General features: G+C 43.2%; 1 protein-coding gene across 1 annotated transcript; it reads right to left on the bottom strand.

Moving 5' to 3' along the window:
• Positions 1-647: 647 nt before the first annotated feature.
• Positions 648-18,781, bottom strand: Rdh11 (retinol dehydrogenase 11). Its single transcript, XM_005072737.4, has 7 exons — positions 18,297-18,781; positions 15,435-15,553; positions 14,921-15,076; positions 12,720-12,824; positions 11,479-11,688; positions 8,577-8,766; positions 648-2,860 (listed from the first exon to the last, which is right to left on the bottom strand). Exons 1-7 carry the CDS (start codon positions 18,359-18,361, stop codon positions 2,755-2,757), a joined length of 951 nt encoding a protein of 316 aa, XP_005072794.1. The 5' UTR covers positions 18,362-18,781; the 3' UTR covers positions 648-2,754.
• Positions 18,782-23,029: the final 4,248 nt, after the last annotated feature.

Below are 23,029 nucleotides of genomic sequence, written 5' to 3'. Positions count from 1 at the left end.
AAAGTCTTGTATTTCTTTTTCTTAGAAAGTTAAAGACGGGCCAGGAGTGGTGTCACATGCTTTTAATTCCAGCACTTGGGAGGCAGAGGCAGGTGGGTCACTGAGTTCAAGATCAGCCTGGTCTACAGAGTTACGGGACAGCCACGGCTACGGAGAAATCCTGCCTCAAAAATAAAAATTCAAATATTTATTTAAGTGTGCGTGCACATGTATGAGTGCAAGTATAGGGTCTGTGGGATCCAGAAGAGGGTTTTGGAACACCTGGAGCTGGAGTTTTATTCAGGTGGTTGTGAGCTGCCTGTCATGCTTGTGAGAGCTGTGTGATCCTAACAGCCATCTCTTCAGCAACATGCTGTCACAGAAATAGAGAGGTACAAATAAGGAGAGCCTGCCATGACCAAGACAAGAGCTGTGGAAACTGACTTTAGGGCAGTGGCATAAAAGGTAAGAAGGAAATAGATGATTTGATGAGGAGTCTGATGATCACAAGCCAAATTCCGGCATGTGGATGGTGGTTGTACTGTAGTGATTCTCAGACACATCATCCGTTAGAAGGGAAATAGCTGCATAACCACAGGAAGTGTTTTCTTTAAATGACAACTAAACTTTTGTTTCATTCTTACAGTTATAATCTGAAACTAAAAACATAATGATTAAAAAGAACCTTTATTTCCATTGACAGTTGAATATAAATTAAGTAAAAATTTAATTCAGTTATTCACTGCATTATCCAGTTTTCCAATTTCCCCATAAACTCACTTTTAAGTATATAGTTTAATGGTCAGAACAAGCCCATCAAAATTATTAATTTACAAATACTAGAAGTTTAAGATTGTAGTCCTATCAGCCTTACCTATTCAGATTAAAATATAAATTGTCAGCCCAAGAAAATAGCAAACTCTCTTAGAGCAACATCCTCCAAGCAAATGATGGGACATGAGGAATCCTGACCCCCTTTGCTGATAAAAGCTCTCCAGAAAAAGCACAGAATCTTAGTCACTTGAAACCATCTCTACTTTCGTTTGCCTCACACGTGCCAGAAAAACACTCACCTCCATTCCTGAAGTTGACATCTTTTTAAACACTCACCTCCATCCCTGAAGTTGACATCTTTTTAAACAAAATGATTTGTGTGTGATGCATGTGCATCTGTGCACTGACATCTGTGCCCATGGAGGCAGACAAGGGAGTTGGATCCTCTAGGAATGAGGTTACAGGTGATTGTGAGCTGCCACGTAGGTCCTAGGACTTGAACCAGGATCTTCTGGAACAGCAGCTAGTGCTAAGCCATCCCAACACCCCCCACACACATCTTAATATTGTTAAGCTAATGTAAGGAAGTGCTCTGAAAGATTATGAAGTTGACTGTAATAACCAGTGTCAGTCCTTAGGATAAATTTTCTAAATAAAGACTTGTTAATTTTTTACTCTTGTGCTTTGAACTTTTTCTTCACCCTCCCCCCACACACAGTTCAATAGTGTGGCTTTCTATAGCTGTCTATTACTGTTTTTCAGGTTTTTAAATTTTCTTTTATTTTTTAGATTCTTAACTGATCCCTTCCTATCACATATTACCTCCCAGGATTTTTCTTTTTAAAACCTTCTTCCCTGCTGCATCTGTACTTCTCAATGACCGATTACACCTGTACAGTGTCTCCTCTTTGCTACATCTGTACTTCTCAATGACCGATTACACATGTACAGTGTCTCCTCTTTGCTGTGTCTCTGATTCTCAGTAGCCGATTATACATGTATAGCGTCTCCCTCTCTTTGCTGTGTGTCTGCTCTCAGTGACCAATTGCACATGTACAGTGTCTCCCTCTCCTTGCTGCATCTCTGCTTCTCAGTGACAGATTACACCTGTGCAGTGTCCCCCTCTCTTTGCAGCCAGACTCTTGAATATCAAAGACTCCACCTGGTTTGCTTCATCTCTGGTCATTTGTCTAAACTATGGTCTCATTTAGGACTTTTCCTTTATGGCTGCTGTGAATTTTGTGGAAACACTCCCAACTACATGAATACACAAGAAGATACACAGAGATCAACACAGTGACAATGAAAAGGCCTTTTCTCATTTCCTAGGAGAAACAAAGGCACAGAAAAGAGGTCTGGGGCCAGTAACTGAAGCCAAGTGACCCAGCTTTTTATAATGCTTCATTACCTCCTCACTGGGCTGAGAAACAGGAAAATGACAGTTTAGCTTTATTTTTATTTCTGCCCTTCTTAGAGAATGAAGCTTGTCTTTGGTCTGGACATGGGAAAGTGTTTCAGTAGCAAACACTTCAGACTGACAGATTTAGTGAAGACTTTCCTCTCAGTATCCAGACGTTGGGGGCCACAAAGGCCTGCTCTTGAGCCAGAACTTCTGGGGTTCCACTGAGGTTGCAAAGGAGCTCTTCAAGGAAAGCTTAGTTGGTTGGGAGGAGCTACATCTAATCCACATTGCCATGCACCAATCCTTCCAGGGCTTCCGTTTTCCTAGGAGTAGCTTTCCAAAAGAAAACAGGAGCTGCAGAGGTCATATGAGGGTCCTCTATCTTAGTCCAGAAACCACTAGAAATGTTGGCAGGAGCAGGAACAAAGTAAGTTGGTACAAACTTAAGGTGTTGAGAGGCACCCCGCAAAGTACTGGGATTTAACTGGATAGACACCAAGCAGGCAAGGCTCCAAGTTCTGCAATTTGTGCTCAAGGTTTTGGCCACTTTGAAGGACAATCATCATCTCATCCATCTTCTTTTGAGTCCAAACCACCACTTACCAATCCAAAGGGAGGCCCAGCAGGTCACAGCTGACATCCCACAGCCGCCTGGCTATTGTCTCATTACGACCTTGGCTAGAGACCCATGCCAAGTGGCAATCACTGGAAGGGAAACAGACATTTGAACTGAGGGTTAAGAATGGAATTTGTGCTGGGTGATGGTGGCACATGTCTTTAATCCCAGCACTCGAGAGGCAGAGGCAGAGGCAGGTGGATCTCTGAGTTCTAGTCTACAGAGCTAGTTCCAGGACATCCAGAACTACACAAACAAACCCTGTCTCAAAAAAACCAAAAAAAAAATTGGATTTGCTTTTTGATTAGTATAAAGAATATGACAGGAAAACAGTCTAGTGTTCACAGGCCCCCAGTACTTCACAGGGACAGTGCTGTCCCATTCTTCTCTGATCTTTCTGTTTGTTGGCATCTCTATGTGTAGTCCAGGCTGGCCTGGCACACTTCCTCTGTGGCTCAGCCTGGCTTCAAACTCATGATCTTTCTGCCTGTAAACCCTGCCTTGAAATGCTGGGATTATAGGCATATGCCACCACATCCAACCTAATCTTCAGTCTTTCTCCCAAGAAAATATTTCTACCTTCTCCCTATACTATCTCTAATCAGAATACTTTGTTTTACAATGTGATCAGTGCCTCCCTGACATCTGCACGGCTCCATCTGCTTCAAATGAGGCTGCAAGGTCTACTCTTCAAGGCCTTGGACAGTGTGCGGGAGCTAAGATCCTGCTGCACACAGTGGCTACAGAAGGCATTGTTACATGAGTAAAGAGGTTGGGGAACCTAGTTCAGTGGTTGAGCATTGCCTGGCATGCTTGAACTCCTATTGTGTTGGGGATATAGTTAAGCCACAGAAAGGTTTCATATGCTTTCTCTGCCTTGCAATAACTGCAGGAAAGATATCTAAACAAATTCTGTACCACCTAGAAAATTCTTTCAATGACAATTCTTTTATTTGTTTTAAATTCTCTGCATCTAGTACATTTCGTATGTGTATGTATGTGTGTATACACCATTCATATGTACATGTGTGTAGTACATGCCATGTGTATATTTGTGTATGTGGAAAGCAGTGTTTGATGTCCAATGTCTTCTTCAATCACCTGCTGCATTATTTTTAGGACAGGGTCTCTCACTGGAACTAGCAGTTATCAACTCAGCTAAACTGGCTGGCCAGCAAGCCTCAAAGATCTTCCTGTCTCTGCCTCCCAGCACTGGGATTACTGGTGTGTTCCCCTGAGCTTGACTTTTCTGTGGGTGCTGGTGAATGAACTTAGGTCCGCATGAGATATGCTAGTTACATGAGAATCATTTTATCCTCTGAGTCTGAAAGAAATGCTGGTGGGAACATGAGCAAAATAATTCTGGACTAACCAAAGTGTTTACCAACTGAGCAACCGCCCTATCACCTCTAGTACATACTCATGCTGGGATTCTCCTTGTCCTTTGTCTCTGATTTGTCCTGCAGGGCAGTAGTTCTCAATTAGGGGTGATATCCCTCTCCCAAGGAAACTTGGTAATGTCACAATGGATGGGGATCTACCAGCATCTAGTAGGGGGAAGATGGGTTACCAAAGGTCTTACTGTGCACAGGGCAGCCTCCCACAAGAAAGGGCAAGTGTTGCAACTCAGAAACTCTGCTTTAGATTTAAACTTTGTTTGCCACTAGCTGTCCTCTGAGGACAGCTGACTTCCTCCCCATGACACCAAGTTATAGTCCAAGCCTTACCTAGCAAGACTTCCTCCCCAGCACTGGTATAGACAGAATCAGAAGTTCTTTCAACTTGCAAGGCTGGCCACAGGTAAATGAGGCATTTGTGTTGTTCTCCAGGACCTAGCCATGCCTCTCTGAACTAGGCATCTATATGTACTCCTCTCCCCTTTAGTCAGCTATTTGGTCACAGCAAGGAGGAAAGTAACTAAAATGGGCCTTTATATCGTAGCACATTAAAAATTAACTTGAATGCATCTTAGCCCCCACTGTAATGCTAAAGCTGTAAAATGGTTAGAAGGAAATATAGTACAGTAGTATGTTCCCGTGACCTTAGGTAAGGAAATGATTCTTGGATACCACACCAAAAGCCCAAATGGCAAAGAAAAATGACAAATTGGACTTAATCAAAATTAAAATTAAACACTTAGGTTAGGGTTATAGCTCAGTGATTGAAGCTCTGGGGTCAGTCCCAGCAAAACACACACACACACACACACACACACACACACACACACACACACACACACTTAAATGTGTTTGAGCTTCAAAGGACACCATTAAAAAAAAGGTGAAATGATAATTCACAGAATATGAAAATACATTTGCAAACATCTATTGTACCAAACAATACAAAGAAAACACCCAAGTTAAAAGTTGGTAGAGGAATTAAAAAGACAGTTCACCAACAAGGATGCACAAATGAACAAAGCACACGAAGATGCTCAACTCAACTGTAGCAGGGAAATGAAAAGGACAAGCTTCTACTTCATACACACGCATGGCTAAGACTAGGAGGTGGGACGAGTGTTGTCCATGACTGTGAAGAAACAGAACGGTCATACACTGCCAGTGAAAATGCAAAATGCTACAGCCACTTTGGAAAAGCTTGGTAGTCCTCTGCAGTTAAACACAAAGTTGTCCCATGGCTCAGAAATTCCACTACAAACCATAAGAAATGTTCATACAAAAATTTCTACACGGGTCTGGTAGATGTCTATGTGGTGGTATGTCTTTAATCCAAGTATTCAGGAGGCAGAGGCATGAGAATCATAATTTCAAGGCCAGCCAAAAACAAACATAAAACCAAAAAACAGAGCTGGCACATTGTAACTCATACCTGTAATTCCAGCAACTTGGGAAGCTGAGACAGGATTACTGCCACAAGTTCTATCTAGGCCAGCCCTGTCTCAAAAACTAAAATGAAAGCAAGCAAATGATAATAATAAAATAATACTTATATGAATGTTTATAGTATTATTTAAATAGCCAGAAAGCAGAATTGTATGTTCATTTTATGTGTGGTATGTGATGCTACGTCCATACAACAAAATATTCTTCATAATTAAAGGTAATTAAATAATGACATATGTTTTGGCATGGATGAAACTTGAAAACATTATGGTAAGTGAAATAAGACACAAAGATTCTAGTTATATGATTCCATTTATATAGAACATCCAGAATGGGCAAATCCTTAGAGACAGAAAGTAGATTAGTGAAACCAGACAGAGGGAACAGTCATTAAAACAGCCCAGGCCTCTGTCAGAGCAGATTTCTATGTTCATTTCTAGATACTCATCTACATGACTGCTGCGAGACCAAATGAAGTAAAATTAATATCCACAGCATGAGAAATTCCTTAAAAGTCAGTTCAATAACCAGATGTGCTGGTGCACACCTATAATCCAAGCATTAGGGAATTAGAGACAGAAAGATTAGGAGTTCAAGGCTAGCTTCAGCTATATAGTGAGTTTGAGGTCAGCATGAGATACAAGAGACCATGTCTCAAAAATAAACAAACAAACAAACACATAAAAAGAGGCCAGTATGGTGATGCCACTTTTAATCCCAGCACTCTGCTCAAGGTCAGCCTGATCTACACAGCAAATTTTAGGACAGCCAAGGCTAAATAGTGAGACCCTGTCTTTAAAAAAAAAAAATCCAAATGCACAGAGCTATGTATTTATCTAGTGTACAGTGCTTTTATAGTTTCTATAGTTCCTAAGCTTCAGATCCTCATTTCTAGCTACCTGTTATACCTTTCTACTAGTGTAGTGTGCAGATACCATATACTAGACACATATAGTCTCGGGTAGACAAGAATCACTTCAACGGAATATCCATTTCATTTTCAATTTTGTGGCAGTAGCAAGCTTAACCTCCTAACCAACTTGTCCTCTTTAGAGAGTGCAAGGGAAATAATGGAACTAAGACTCAAGACAGTTGGTGTTCCCACCCTCCCAAAACAGTTCCCAGAGGGTGTGTCAGACAGCTGACTGGCCACTGACCATTCCAAGTCTGCCCTGTGGTCTTTCCTGCAGATGTAAAGCCATTCCCCTTTAATACTGTAGCCCATTTCCTTCTGGCTTCTTAGCCAGACGTCATGGCCACTGCCTTTGAATTCAGGATCTTCAAGTCACATGCACTCTTTCCCCATGTCCATTTCTCCGCATGTTCTCATCACCCTCCTAGTGCCACACATGTGAAACTGGGTGACAATTCTCTTCCAGCCGCACACTCAATCAGGCACCCACTGAAAACTCAGGCCTCTCTTGTGTAAGCTTCTTTTTCATTCCAGTTGTCATTATTTGAAACCAGGAACTCTGAATCTGACTGGGTTACTTATTCATTCATTTAAAAAAAAAAAAGCTTTTTTTCTTTTCTTTTTCCACTAAAGCATAGATCAGCTTCTATGTCTCTGTGGAACCAATTTCTGGAGCTCCAGAAGTCTGGCATTATTAACTTTTGTCATCCATTTACTCGTGTTTCCAATCCAATACTCTCCTCTAAAATGGAGGTTATTTCAACAATATCCTGACAGTAGAGGTAAAACATTTTATAAGTTTGATCGTATGTGACACATAAATTTTTTACTAAAAATATGGTGACAGGCTGAGCTTAGGGATGGGGCAGGTTTGGCAGTGGGTTGTTGACAACTGAAGCTGGATTAATATGCTATTTATTCTACTTGTGAATATGTTCAAAACTTTCCACAGTAAAAGTTGAGGCAGAGGCAGGCAGACTGTGAGCTTGGGGCCAGTTTGGGCTATACAGCAAGACCGTGTCTCAATAAATAAATAAACAAATAAATAAATAGGAAATAGGACTGGGGGGTTGGCTTAGTTGGTCAAGTGTACGTATGCCTTGCAAGCATGAGGACTCACGTTAAAAAAAAAAAAAAAGCCCAGATGTAATTCCATGGCTGGAGATTAAGACAGGTGAGTTCCTGGGATTCACTGGCCAGTTAGTCTACCTTGACATGTCTCAAGCTAAAGAGAAATCTTGTCTTTCTGTGTCCAGCCCCTTCAAAAGGCGACACCTGTCCCCTGGTTCCCACATGTACAGACACACATGCACCTTCACCCACACTAACATGTATACAACACACCAGAAAAACAAAAGCAGGACAGGGGATATAGCAGTGACAGAACACTTGCCTTAACATTGAAGAGGCCCTGGGTTCCATCCCAGCACAGAGAAAATAATAAAACAAAACAGAAGGGAATCTATTTCAATCTTGAAGATAATAGAGAAATACAGATTAAAACAAAACAGAGGTTGGGGTCCAAAAAAGAAAGAAAACAGGATTGACATGAGAGAGAGAAAAAGTGAAAGAGAACAGAAACAGAGAGAAAACATTATCATTACTATAAAAGAGGATATAAAAATAAAATCAAACCTAGCAGGTACTTCAAAAATTCAAACAGGCCAATTCTCCTATTAAAAGAAAAATCTTAGAGTTAAAGGACAAAAGCTATTTTAGGAAATGTACTTAAATTTTTAAACTTTATTGCTATTTTTATTTTATATGTATGAGTGTTTATCTGTCTGAACATCTGTACACTATGTCCATGCCTGGTGCCTCTGGTGGCCAGAAGAGAGTGTCAGATTTCTGGGAACTAGAGTTAATGACAGTTGTGACTAGGTACTGAGAACAGAACCCAGGACCTCTGAAAGAGCAGCCTGTGCTAACACAGCCATGTCTCCAGCTCTGGGAAACACACTTTATACAAAAGCATGTACTATATCAAACAAACCCAAGTTTTTCCCTTAAGCAATAACAACTCATTTTCAGAGACAGATACATTCATACCTGAAGTGACTGCCACTTAGGCTCTCGAGACCTTCTGTTAAGGCACAGTACAGGCTCGTCTGGGCTCCCTGTTTAGGGGTCTTGATGAAAAGGAAGAAAAGTTGCCACATCCATTTCATAAATGACGAGTGCCGAGTCAAATTAGAATCGACTGTGCCAGGGTGGACAGAATACGTTGTCACTCCAGAGCCTGGGACAGGTCATGTCAAGAAGGAAGATAAGACGATGTTACCAACTAGCCAAAGCAAGGCATGTGAAGACACATATGACCCCATAGACAAAGCCCACGTTTGTGGTGACATCACACGCACTACTCATTGTGATTTATGCATGTTGTACAGATTCAGAAGCCAGGTCCAGAGAGGCTTTTCTTGCTCTAAGGCAGCAGCGTTAGGGCCCAACCTCAGAGCAGTTCTTTACACTGTTGGCATCCTCAAACCCCCTCTTAGGCTTCCATGACCCCATCCTGTCCTAGTGTTCTTAACTCTTTAGATGTCCTCAGTCATCACTTTCTACCCAAACACCAAACCTCAGAATTCCCATGGCTCACTAAACTCCAATCTTACAATTTTACGATGTCCATGCTCTGGCTATCCTGGAAACTCAAAAGATTGGCCTGACTCCTGAGTGCTGGGATTAAAGGCATGCACTGCCACTGCTCAGCTGATGTTCACACTTCTAAAAAGGATTTATTTCTATTTTATTTTGTATATATATATGTGTCTCTCTGTGTGTATGCCATGTGTGTGGGTGCATGAAGACGCCAGAAGATCCCAGGGACTGAACTTGGAGCAAGTGCTCTTAACTGCTGTATGCTAACATTTATAAATCTACACCCCAAACTGCTCCTTTGAATGGGGGTAAATTTGTATTCATTATATGCAAAGACCGCTGAGATCCTGCTAGAACTGTAGTTCCTCATGTATGATACACACACAAGCAAATGCAGAGGAAAATGACTGGCAGCTGCTGACAGTAGTAATTTGGGTTTTTTTTTTAATTTAATTTAAATTAGGAACAAGTTTGCTTCACATGTCAAACCCAGCTCCCTCTCCTGCTCCCCTTCAATTCTCCTCCAGCCCCTCCTCCAATCCCCACTCCACTCTCTAAAGAGGGTGAGGCCGTTCATGGGGGAATCTCGAAAGTGACAGTGGTAATTTGAAGGATGGGGCATGAATGGATGCTTTTTGTCTTTAGTGTACGTCTAAACTGTTTAAACTTTACAGTGAGTATTATCCACACATAACTAGAGTGACTTTACATGTGTTGACTAAAGTAACACTTATTAAATTCTCTCTTCCTCATTTTGATGTAAGGCAAATCAAGGAAGTACCTGAACCTGTCTTGTCCTGCACTTCATCCCCAAACCCTAACTAGGACATGGGATGCATGCCTGTGGGATGGATGATGGATCCTCTCCCGCACTATTGTCCACTTAATCATCACAACTGCAAGGGCTCCCTCACTGTATACTCTGCTTTTACAAAACTCACACTGGATGTATGTCTCTACCTCTGGGTCAGCTTAACTTCCTAACAGCCCTTAGCAGTTCTTAATATCATTTCTCCCTACCCATCCTGAGTTCTTGATATCATTTCTCCCTACCCATCCTGAGTTGATAAAGGATGTCTTGCCCTAGGCACAGAATCAGCATTGGGACAGAGCTGACTACCCTTTGTCTCATCTTGCAACTTTGCGGCTATCTGTCCATGTGGTTTGATTACTGCTTCAACAGTGAAGCTCTAGCTCCTGATTCCTTGAGCTTGAATTCTGTCTGGCTCACCTCCTTAACACTGCCCACTCTAGATTCCCTTTCTCTTTATTAGAAATGCATAGCAGGGGCTGGAGAGATGTTTCAGTGGTTAGGAACACTGTTGCTCTTCCAGAGGTCCTGAGTTCAATTCCCAGTAACCACATGGTGGCTCATAGTCATCTGTAATGAGATCTGGTGCCCTCTTCAGGCGTACACAACAAATAAATAAATCGTCTTTTAAAAATGCACAGCAGATGCCGGGCGTTGGTGGCGCACACCTTTAATCTCAGCACTCGGGAGGCAGAGGCAGGTAGATCTCTGTGAGTTTGAGACCAAGCCTGGTCTACCGAGCGAGTTCCAGGACAGGCTCCAAAACAATACAGAGAAATCCTGTCTCGGAAAAAAACAAACAAACAAAAATGCACAGCAGACAATGATAACTACCTCTGTTTACTTGTAACTACAAATTCCCCTTCTGAAGCATATTTTCCCTCTTATTTTTAAAAAATTATTTTATCGATATGAGTGTTTTGCCTGCATGCATGTACATCACATGTGTGTCTGGTCCCCAAGGAGGTCAGAAGAAGGTATTTGATCTCCTGGATGGTTGAACCACCCCATGGCCATGGAGAGCTGATCCTGGGTCCTTTATAAGAGTAATAAAGTACTCTGAACTGCTAATCATCTCTTCAGCTCTTTAGTTGACCTTTTACTATTAGAGAGATGCCCCCCTCCACCAATCCCAGTTTCATACTAATGTTTGATATTAAGTTCCATTTCACTTATCACTTAGAAGTGAAAAAACCCTGACTTGTTTGTGAGGACTGAATGGATTGTGACAGTGACCCATGAAGCAGTCCTCACTATACCTAGGAGGGACAAAATCTTGGAAATGTCAGTAACTTGCTATAGGTCATACAGCAGTAAGCAGTGGGACCAAGTCTTCAGATTCAAAGTCAGAATTTTCCTGTCCCCAGCCAGCCACCTCCAACAGGCAATGTGGTCTACTTGCAAAACCATCCCCAGTTAGACTCATAGAAGGGGCGCCTGTCCAGGAGATGGGCTCTGGAAAACAGTTCCCATTCTGTGACTTTTCACTATTTCCCATTGACTCCTGACTCTCATACTGCTCTCTCCTCCCAAGCTCACCTTTCAGCCTCCTGGCCAGTTCCTGAGTGAATAGAATGTTGGCTAACTTGCTGTGGCAATAGGCAAGACCTGCACTGTAGAACTTCTCGCCTTGCAGGTTATGGAAATGGATCCTTCCCAGATGATGGGCCAAGGAGGACACATTGACTATCCTTGAAGGGGTCGATTCCTTCAGTTTTTCTAGCAGCAAATAGGTCAAGAGGAAGTGACCTGTTGAGAGAAAGTAGGTGATCAGAGTTGTCCAGCGCCTGTGCTGGGATAAGAAGCATAGTGGCAAGCAGAGCTCAGCTATGGGAGGCAGCCGTGACAGCAGCTGTGATAGGTGAGCTAGGCACTCAGGAACCAGGCCCAGCACTGCAGCTTTTCATTATAAATTAGAGCCCAATGTCACAGGGGATTTAAGGAAATAGAAACAGACAAAGACACAAGACACCCTTATCTAAGGCAGGTCTGTACTAAGGCTATGAGTCCTGTTTCATTTCAACAGAGCTGGGAGCAGACAGTGGCACACACTCTGGAGGCTGAGGCAGAAAGATCAGGAGTTGGAAAGTAATCTGGGCAGCATAACAAGACCTTGTGTGCAAAACAAATGACCATAAAGAGCACATGGCCTCTACCTGATGCTGACCATAAAGATAAGCAACACATAACATCCCCCAGTCTAATCAAGTTGTTCAAATATACCCCAACAGAAGCCAGATCTGAATTACAGATTTAAAAGGTAGAGAGAGGCTGGGCAGTGGTCGCACACGCCTTTAATCCCAGCACTCGGGAGGCAGAGGCAGGTGGAGCTCTGTGAGTTCAAGACCAGCCTGGTCCACAAGAGCTAGTTCCAGGACAGCCTCCAAAGCCACAGAGAAACCCTGTCTCAAAAAAAAAAAAAAAAAAAAAAGTAGAGAGAGGACTTGGAGAGATGGTTCAGTAGTTAAGACAGGAGTGGTTCATATGTGGAGGCTCACAACCACCTGTAACTCCAGCTCTAGGGAATCTGATGCCTTCTTTCAGCTCTGCAGACACACACATGCATATAGCATATACCCACACAGACAGGTGTGTGTGTGTGTGTGTGTGTAGTAGGCAGAACTTGAAGCAGGCCTCAGGGTTGGTTAGCTCTCAGTTAACTATTTACTATGCATGCCCTGAGCCCCAATGAGCCACAGAGAGGGTTCAATCTGACCCCCCGAATTTCCCAAGAGAGTTTTAGGTTCCCTCTGGCTTTGGACTGAGGACAGACTTCTCACCCAAGTGGTTGACTCCAATGTGCATCTCAAAGCCATCTGCCGTCTTGGAGTAGGGACACATCATCACTCCTGCATTGTTGATTAGGATGTGGAGGTGCTTCTCCTCTGCAGCAGGGAGAAAACAGCCATGGCTTTCACATCTTAGAAATCGTCCTCACAACCCAGGCCTAGGCCTCCAAAGAGGGAGAATGAAAGCAGGAATGCAAGACTTCAATATTTTCCCCATATTCCCTTTAGGTTACTTCTTTTTTTTTTTTTTTTAATTGTAAGACTAGGGCTGATCTCACACACTTCTACATAGCAAAATTCCATTTTCCACCACAGAATAGTATGTCTAGGCTCTCCAAAAGCTCCTTACTCCTTATCTTGGAGAAGTGTTCCATCCACCTCTCCCAACAGGAAGACTTGCCAAGCTGAATAGAAAGACGTAGAAGTCATCAGGGAAAGGATGTCCCATAAGCACTCATATGTCTAGGATTTGGCCCAAAGAAACTTGCCACCTCTCTCTTGTAGGTTCATTTGCTTGTATGATTTGTAATTCATGACTGTAAACTCCTAAAAGTGGAAGTTGTTTTCCTTAAGTCTAGATCCCTGGGTGATGGGGCTGGGGCATCCCTGAATAGTACTCTTGGGTCTACTTTTGGTGAAATACCACAGTTTTCTAAAAAATGCCATTGTGTTTATTTCTGTGAGAGAGAGGAAACATGGCATGGAGTACGTGTGCAGGTCAGAGGATAACTTGTGGGAGTCAGTTCTCTCCTTCCACTATGTGGTCCTAAAGATTGAACTCTGGTCATCAGGCGTGGCAGCAAGCACCTTTACCTGCTGAGTCATCTTGCTGGGCCCACAGGTTTTTTGTTTTGTTTTGATTTGGTTTGATTTTTCAAGACAGGGTTTCTCTGTGGCTTTGGAGGCTGTCCTGGAACTAGCTCTTGTAGACCAGGCTGGTCTCAAACTCACAGAGATCCACCTGCCTCTGCCTCCCAAGTGCTGAGAGGTGTGTGCCACCACTGCCTGGCTAGGGCCCACAGGTTTTTAAATTAAGATGCCACAACACTTAGTAGAACCACTTCATGATATAGCTTGGATTCTAATTTCTTGCAGATCTTCCTACATCTCTCCAGATCCTAAGTGTATGTTTGAATGAGATGCCCCCATAAATCCTGGGCATTTGAATACTTGGTCCCTAGTTGGTAGCTTTTTGAAGAGAATGAGGTAGTGTGGCCTTGCTGGAGGAAATATGCCATTGGGGACAGGTTTTTGAGGTTTCAAACGCCTCGTGCCATTCCCAGGACACCCGCTGTCCTGCCTGCAGTTCAAGATGTGAGTTCTCAGCTGCTCTTGCTGCCACGCCTTTGCTCTGCCATCATGGACTCTAACCTTCTGGAACTATAAACCCAATTAAATGCTTCTTTTTTATAAGTTGACTTGGTCATGGTAGCTTATCACAACAAGAGAAAAGTATCCAATATACCAAGAAAGGGTAAGCTTTTTTATTATGGCCCTGAGGTGGGGCCAGGGATTTGCTTTTCTTTTGAGTTCTTATACCACGGACCAAATGGCTCTCTATAAATCTCAACCTTTTATAAAACTCCAGCTTTCAAAGGCCTGAACCTCATCACTTTCCTATCCCAGCATGGATGTTTATGACAGACCCTACCAAGTCCAGCCCGTATTGAGTTCTGATGTTCCTGCTACAATTTTGACTTTAGCTCTTGTTCACTGTTGTGGGTTTGGGACTCTGTGGTGGTTTGAATAAAAATGGCCCCCACAGGCTCATATATATTAATACTTCATCTCTAGTTGGTGAAACTCTTTGGGAAGGATTAGGAGGTGCGGTCTTGTTGGAGAAGGTGTGTTACTGGGGTTTTGAGGTTTCAAAAGCCCATATCATTCCCAATTAGCTATTTCTTCCTGTGGTTACAGATCAGGATGTGATCTCTCAGCTACTGCTCCAGCGCCATGCCTGCCTACCTGCTGCATGTCCCTGGCTATGATGGTCATAGCTTGTAGCCTTCTGGAACTGTGAACTTTTATAAGTTGCCTTAGTCATGGTGTCTCATCATGGCAACAGAAAAATAACTAAGATAGGTTCTCTCTTTGGTTTTGTATCTTGAAGATGTCCCTTTGATCATCATAATGACATAAATAAAATTATGTTGCAATGATCATTAATACATTTAGTCTTTGTCTCCACTTACCAGCTAAGAAGTCTTTGGCAAAGGCTCGAATAGACTTGGTATCAGCGAGGTCCAGTTTCCTTACCAAGACCTGATTGTTCCCTGTGGTGGCTTGGATCTCTTTAGCCACCAATTCCCCCTTTTGCACATCCCGGCAAGCTAAATATACACGGGCTCCTGTCAACCAAATGAAGGAAAAAATGACAACTCTATTTTTAAGTGGTTTGAGAGACTGAACAGATGCTGAATGTTCCAGATATCTTACAAAAACGGGAAGTCTTATTCCTTACTTCACAACAGTGGTATCTGAAGCAAATGAGCAAAGAAAAACTTGAAATGACATGTGTTATTTTTTAAGTTTTTTTGTTAAGTGCCCACTTTATGTAGAGCATCATATAGACTCAGACTATAATAGGAAATTAACGAGTTGTTTGGGGTGTTCTGACATTCCAAATCTGGGAAGAAACAATGAATTTGATCACCACTGTGAGGGGTAAAAAATCAGCAGGGGCGAGCTGAGAGCAGGTGTACTTGCCTCTCTGGGCCAGGTCTTTAGCAGTCTCCTTCCCAATGCCTGTGTTAGCACCAGTGACTATGACTACCTTCCCGTGAAGCTGGACTTTAGATGTACACACCCCACTGGACAGCATCTTCCTAGAGACACAGTAAAACCATATCAGTTCATCATTATCCATTCCTGCTGAGAGCTCCTGCAACTTCACCTGCCTTCCAATGCCAAGGTTGAGTTTGCTTTCATGTCTTCAATGTTATTCTTTTATAAGCTTAAGTTGAAAAGGCCAGCGAAATATGCTTGCCTCAGTTCAATATTCAGGACCCACATGATAGAAAGTGAGAGTTGACTCCTGGAAGTCATTCTCTGATCTCCACATGTACACCATGGTACACAATATACACCCATCCCAATATACAATAAGTATATACACAAAATAAATAAATGTTAAAAAAATGAAAAAGAAGACAGTCTTCTGCTCCTAAGCCATGCATAATCTTACCACTTAGGAGATAGAAGAATCACGTCCAAGGCCAGCCCAGGCTACTAAGCAACTATCTCAAAAAGGAAAACAAACAAAAACTTTATGCTCTTGTTTAAGGATAAAAAGTGATAGCATTTTAAAGACAAAAGTTAGATCTGACTGGGCACAGTGACACATGTGTTTGATCCCAGCACTTGGGAGTCAGAGGAATCTCTATGAATTTGAGAATTCCAGAACAGTCAGGGTGATATAGTGCTGTCTCAAAAAACTAAAACAAACAGAGAAAGTTCCCTAAAGTACAAGACCTGGGTGAATATATGATTGGTTGCACCCTAATTTCAGTTTGAGTTACCCATCAGGCATTTTTGGCTTAGGAAATCACAAGACTCAACCAAGCAGAAGAAAATTTATCTTTGCATGCCAAACTGTGACAAATGGCATTTTATAATCTTGAGAATGGCAAATCCAATTCAAAGAGTAAAATCATAAGCTTATGAATCTAGGTTAAAAATAAAAAGATAACACATTCACACATTTAAAAATTACATTTAAGAATGGGACAGGGACTAGAGAGATGGCTCAGTGTTTAAGAGTACTGACTGCCCTTGCAAAGAACTTAGGCTCAATCTCAACACAGACATGGTGGCTCACAGCCATCTGTAACTCCAGTTTCCAGGGGACCCAGCACCCTCACTCAGACATAAATGCAGGCAAAAAACCAATGCACATAAAATAAAAATAAATAAATTATATATATAAAGGATCAGTGTGGCGGTGCATGCCTTTAAAAAAATGGGACAAGGGTTAGGGACTTAGTTTGGGGTAAAAGTATGTACTTGGCATGAGCAAAGCCCAGGTCTGATTACTAAAGTCACACATTAATAATAGAATAATAATGACAACAGAAAGAGTGACATTTGTATCTTGTCTAATTGGAGTTCTTGTCCTATGCTGTATGCTCTGCAGCCTTTCCACAAGGACGAAGCACAAACACAAGCCTCAGATGTATTCTTCTTCTCTACAGTCTTTAGGAAAGCATCTGTTGACTAAGAGTGCGTTTTGAAAGAGCATTTCAACATTTTCCATCGACCTTGCTAATTGTGAGCAGCCACTGAAACTACTCACAGAGCTTCAACACTGACAAATCCTGGGGACCTGTACTTGGCTCTTTCTCTGTAATCAGCAGAAACAAAAAGATGTAGTCAACTATGAAAGCCCAGCTCTGGCCCCACTCCCACTCGCTCCAAGTGGGGATACTAAAGTCCTTAGAACATACTGTTCTCAGAATCATCTCGCTGGACAAAGTTATGGTTCAAGTCTTTGTTCAGATTCTATGTGGAGATGAAGATCTGGTGATAGAAAGAAATCCATGTTTTCATCTGAGTACAAGGCCCACGTGTGCCTACTGCTTGTGGGAGCCGTGAGTAGTCAGAGAAGGAAAGCTACAAATGGAAGGGGGCCACACGGGAGAGAAGGAAAGGTAAAAAAGAGAAGGAAGCCGGGCTTAACAAATCGTTTACTATGGTAAGAAATTACAGGGTCATCGGGCACAGCCTCAGATCCAATAGTAACTATGGCCATGCTGCCAGAAAGAAGGGGGCGTTTATTATTGGTCCACCGTCACTTCTGGTGACTTACTCAGAACCAATCAGTGGGCTGTCCCTAGTGTAGCCCGTGGCTGATTCTCGGGAGGTATATGGCCAGCTTTGGGCTGATCTGACACCTGGTCAAGAGATCATTTTGCCCAAACTCGTTCCTTCCTCTCCTGGTCCCTAGGATTCTAATTCAGGCAAACACACACACTCCGAAGGGAAAAGAAAGCAACCTGCCCTTTCAATTCTCTGCTTTATCACCTGCACAGACAGAGGAGCGAATAACAGCTGAGAGAGCACGCAGCGGGACTACAGATACAACTCCGGTCGGGTTCAGAGATCAAAAAGTGCAGTCTTCTGTAGTACCTCAAGGACTGAAAGCGAGTAGCTAGACAAAGGCTGGCTCTAAGCGTGGAAGTGGAGGAAATGGCGTTGAGGGTTGCACTCCACGTTAGGGTCTGAAGCCCGCCGTGCTCTCGGGCTTCCCCTGAGCCAGAAGCCGGTGGCGCTAGAGGAAAGGTAGGCCAGAAGAGCAAAGCAGGATGCTGGGACCGGGGTTCTCACACTACCACCGGTGGTCGGTCTGTCTGTCTCTGTCTCTGTCTCTGTCTCTGTCTCTCTCTCTCTCTGTGTGTCTCTGTCTCTCTCTGTCTCTCTGTCTCTGTCTCTCTCTGTCTCTCTGTCTCTGTCTCTGTCTCTCTCTCTCTCACTCTCACTCTCTCTCAGGAAAAAAAGAAAGGATGAGCTTCAGTGGAGATTCTTGTCCTCTCAAAAAGACCTGGCAAGAAAAAGCAATACATTCGCACAGACCTGAATTTTGGCTTGAGCAGGTAGAAGATGAAGGGAAGGCAGAGGAGCACCAGGAACACAACCATCTCAGCACCGCCGTAGCACAGTGGAGGTTGATGCTCCAGTAGCTGGTCCACTATGGCTTCTTTCCTAAACACACCCCGATTCAGTTGCAAACGCCCGGGAGCAAAGCCCTCTGGGAAATGTAGTCCAGGATTTGGCAGCCACCTAGCGGCGTACTTTCTTGATGTTACTTCCAAGCACTGAGACTTGGGAAAAAGCAGGGTGGAGAGGCAATATGCAATGGCCTAGGCCCTGGGATCATTGAGCCAGCCCCTCTGCTGCCCTCTGTTCACTAAAGATTCTTTGGAAATTGCCCCAGTTTGTTTTCTCCTGGAGCCAAAGTCCAGTGCTTCGTTCAATTTTCCCCAATCATAATTAGGAAATTACCACATTTTGTCTGGGAGATAGCGTCTGCTAAGTATTCTGAGGCCGAGTACACATGAAAGGAGCCGTTAGTCTGACAGTTGGTGAGGTGAAAGGCACCCTTTCTCAGAGACTCCTTGTCCTATGGGGGCAAAGCCGGGTGTGGGTGGTGCACGCCTTTAATCCCAGCACTTGGGAGGCAGAGGCAGGCGGATCTCTGTGAGTTCGAGGCCAGCCTGGTCTACAGAGCAAGTTCCAGGACAGCCTCCAAAACAATACTGAGAAACCCTGTCTCGAAAAAAAAAAAAACATGCAAAAAAAAAAAAAAGACTTTGCCTGAGAGAAGTATTGTTGTGTCTACTTTAAACTATGATGGTATCCATTGTACTTGATTATTACTTGATAATAAAATAATAGTTTTTTATGACTGTGTCACGTGTTAATCCTCAAGTTAGCAATGAATTTCTCAGATTGGCACAGTTGGTTTTGTCAATTTATGAAAATATTTAATCCTGTCAAACTAGGGCCTGTAACATTTCTCTGGGAACAGGCAAGCTCCCTGTTCAAGCTTTTCTTTCATCTGAGGTCTATTTTGTGGGAAAGAACATGGTTTAAGTTTCAGCAAGTCATTATCTATCTGTGGTTTCCCATCTACACTAATAGTTTCTGGTTCTTTTGCTCAATTGATTTCCATTTAGTTGGAAGACACCTGTTCCATGGTCAACTTGAAGCAATATGTTGTATAGTAACTGGAGAGGGGGTTCCTCTTTACACAATACATATTCTTACAGGTTTAGCATTAGATTATCTAGTAATCATCAGCTTTTGTAACTTTGTCATTGTGATGTCATTTGGATAGCAGCTCACAGCTCCATAAAAAGCCTTTCGTGTGTTTCCTTTTTTACTACTCGTTTTACAAATGTTTACCGGTATTCCTCTGTGAACTGGACTTGCTGAACCCAAAGGTGGGCAGACAGATATAACCTCTGCCCTTGCAAGCTTAAAGGACGTCGGGGAAACCCTTAAAGAGGGAATTGCCGTAAATAGATCATGGGAAGGTTGCGGAGGAGAACAGAGAAAGCTCTGGCAGTTGACAAAAGGCAGGGCTGGCTAAAGTCCTGCTCTATAAAGCTGTAAGGGCCACTTTGAGAAAATAGCATTTGAGCTGAGGCCCCAGGGGAGGTCGAGATTAATGCACATCAACACATAGTGCTACAATTAAAAAAAGAAAAAAGAAAGAAAAGCGGCTGAAGGGGAAAAGATGCTACAAGACAGAGCTCACGTGGAGAGGTTTTTATTAGGGAAAGGGCATGGGGAAAGGGGGGAAGGGAGAGACCGGCCTCTGAGGACAGGAGCAATGGAATAGAAAAGAGAGGCAAAGAGAGGATGGGGGGGACAGAGAGACAAGCAGAGAAGCAGAGAGAGAAAGAGAGAAAAATGGGATGTGGGCAGGGCCCTTATAAAAAGGGAACATAGTGGGTGTGCACAGGTAGTGCTCCTAGTGAGTGCAGCTGAGGGCATATTCTGTCAGAACCCCAAGATCAGGCCAGTACAGATGCCTCAATACTAACACATAGGAGCACACAGAGGAAAGGCCCCCACAACAAAGGGCTTAGAGTTGGGAAAAGCAGGGTAGAGTGCAGAGGACTTGGGGACAAGGAGGAGAGCGGGAAGTGACACTGACCAATGTTTATATAGTGGCAAATCATGGCCATAGAATATATATTCTCCTTCTCCTTTATATTCTCTCCTCTCCACACCCCATTGCTAAATTGCCTCAGCTAACCTCAAATATATTAGCTCATTAAGTTCTTAAAAAGTTTTTAGATTTATGTATATGAGTGGCTTTTCTGACTGTAGGTATGTATGTGATATAGTTGAAAAATTAGAGTCATTGTATCTAGGGTAAATATTAGAATGAAATAGTTGTTTTTGATATATCTAAGGTAAACATCAGAATGAATAGTTGTTTTCTAAAAGTACTTAGGCCTTGAAGAAGTCATCGTGAATAGCAGTTTTCTGCTCTCTATGGAGTTGTTTTTCTGAAGGAGCTTTACTGCCTTTGCACGATGTTGGTCACAAGACAGTCCTAGCACACCTGCAGTGTCTTGCATTATTGGGCACTACCAAGAGCACACAATAAGGACTAGGATTGCAGGTGTGTGATGTTTCCTTCAGAAAATGTAAAGATTAGATCAGGGGCTGTAGTATGAGAAACTTGTTTTACCCAAGACACAACGTTCATGTAACAATCAATAAATACGGCTTTGCATGGCTGTTCGGGGTTCAGTCAGTTCATAGAAATTGTTCTCCCCTCTGTGAAAGAGCCTGAATTGCAACCTGGGGCGACCCTCTTTCTTCAACTGACCGAAGCAACGCAGGACACCTGACAACACGATGTGCACGCCTGGTGCTCAAGGAAGTCAGAAGAGGGAACTGGATCCCCTGGAGGTGGGATGATTGACAGTTGTGAGCCACCAAGTGGCTGCTGGGAACTAAACCCTGGTCCTCTGCAAAAGTAACAAGTGCTCTTAACCCCTGGACCATCTCTTCAGTTCTGACTCTTTTAATTCTCTTGTTTGCTTGTTTGCTTGTTGGTGGTGGTTTTTTGAGACAGGGTTTCTCTGTAGCCCTGGCTGTCCTAGAACTCACTTTGTAGACCAGGCTGGCCTTGAACTCACAGAGACACATCTGCCTCTGCCTCCTGAGTGCTAGGATTAAAGGTGTGCACCACCTCTGCCCAGCTTGTTTGTTTGTTTGTTTTTGAGACAGTTTGTTTATCCTTGACTGTCTTGCAACTTACTTTGTAGATCAGGCTGGCATTGAACTCATAGAGATCCATCGGCTTATGCTTCCCTAGTGCTGGGATTAAACAATATGGCCCACCACACCTGGCTAACTCTTTTAACTCTGTGTGAAACAGATACTATAATTTTTCCCCATTTTTACCAACAAGGAAGCTAAAGCTCAGCTAAAGCATTAAGTTAGTCAGAGTGGGGTAGCAGAGCTGGGGCCCACACTTTAACAGGTGATGTCCTGGGCTTCTGTCCTTAACATTACACCATATTGTCAAAAGATGAATCTGGAAGCCTTATCGCTGTACAAATACTTATTTTCATATCCATAATATATTAGCATATAATTTCAGGTGACTTGATCCTTATTCATGAGATCTAAAAAACATCAGTTAAGGGTCTGGCAAAGGGGCTCAGGAGTTAAGAACACTGGCTGCTCTTCTGGAAGACCTGGGTTCTGTTCCCAGCAATCTCGAGGTGGTTCACAACCTCCTGTGACTCCAGGTGCAGGGATTCAATGGCCCCTTCTGGCCTCCTCATGATGCACAGACATGCGTGAAGGCAGAACAGCCACGTGTCCTTGGATTTTCTTTTACCAGCCTCACGTTGGCACCAAAATGTTTTTTACTCTTTATACTCTTTGCCCTCTTTGACTCTTTTCTCTTCTGCGGACTCACCACCTAGCCCCCCAAATAAATCATACACAAAGTCTTCTTTCTTATAAATTCCCAGCCTTAGCTTGGTTTATTTCTTGTTAGCCTGTCTTAACTGAAATTATCACCACTACCTTTGCCTCTGGCATTTTTCCTTTTCTTATTTCCTTTTCTTACTTTCCTTTTCTTCCGTAATTAAATGTCTTACTTTCACTCTTACTCGGTGGCTGGGTGGCTGGGTGGCTGGGTGGTGGGTGGCTGGGTGGCTGGGTGGTGGGTGGCTGGGTGGCTGGGTGGCTGGGTGGCTGGGTGGCTGGGTGGCTGGGTGGCTGGGTGGCTGGGTGGCTGGGTGGCTGGGTGGCTGGGTGGCTGGGTGGCTGGGTGGCTGGGTGGCTGGCCCCTGATGTCCTCCTCTCCTTGTTCACTCTTGCTCCTCCTTTTCCTTCTCTTCCCAGATTTCTCCTCCTACATATCCTCTCTGCCTGCCACCCCCATCTACCCTTTCTCCCGCCTCACCATTGGTCATTCAGCTCTTTATTAGACCATCATGTGTTTTAGACAGGCAGAGAATCACAGCTTCACAGAGTTAAACAAATGCAGCATAAAAAAAGCAGCGCATCATTATATCATTAAACAAATGTTCCACGGCATAGACAAATGTAACACCTCAAAATAATACTCTACAACATCCATGTGCATAAAAATAAGAATTAAAAAACAGAAACATTGGTTAAGCTGAGCATGGTGGCACACACTTTTAATACCAGCTCTTAGGAAGCTGAGGTAGTTCAATATCTGAGTTCCAGGCCAGCCAGCCTGGTCTAAATAATGAGTTCTAGGACAACCAGGGATATACAGAGAGAACTTATCTCAAACTCCC

This window comes from Mesocricetus auratus, unplaced genomic scaffold, assembly GCF_017639785.1.
Source record: "Mesocricetus auratus isolate SY011 unplaced genomic scaffold, BCM_Maur_2.0 Super-Scaffold_15014, whole genome shotgun sequence".
NCBI lineage: Eukaryota > Metazoa > Chordata > Mammalia > Rodentia > Cricetidae > Mesocricetus > Mesocricetus auratus.
The sequence above is the reverse complement of the archived record's forward strand: the minus strand, read 5'-3'. Positions and strand labels throughout refer to the sequence as shown.

Bases quoted from the DNA above. Each gene is read 5' to 3' on its own strand.
- Rdh11 (XM_005072737.4), bottom strand. From the start codon at position 18,361: ATGGTTGTGTTCCTGGTGCTCCTCTGCCTTCCCTTCATCTTCTACCTG. The intron at 15,077-15,434 runs GCAAGTACACCT...TTTGGTTGACAG, and splicing joins TAAAGACCTGGCCCAGAGAG to GAGCCCGTGTATATTTAGCT. The intron at 8,767-11,478 runs GTGAGCTTGGGA...GACCTGTCCCAG, and splicing joins ACTGGCCAGGAGGCTGAAAG to GCTCTGGAGTGACAACGTAT.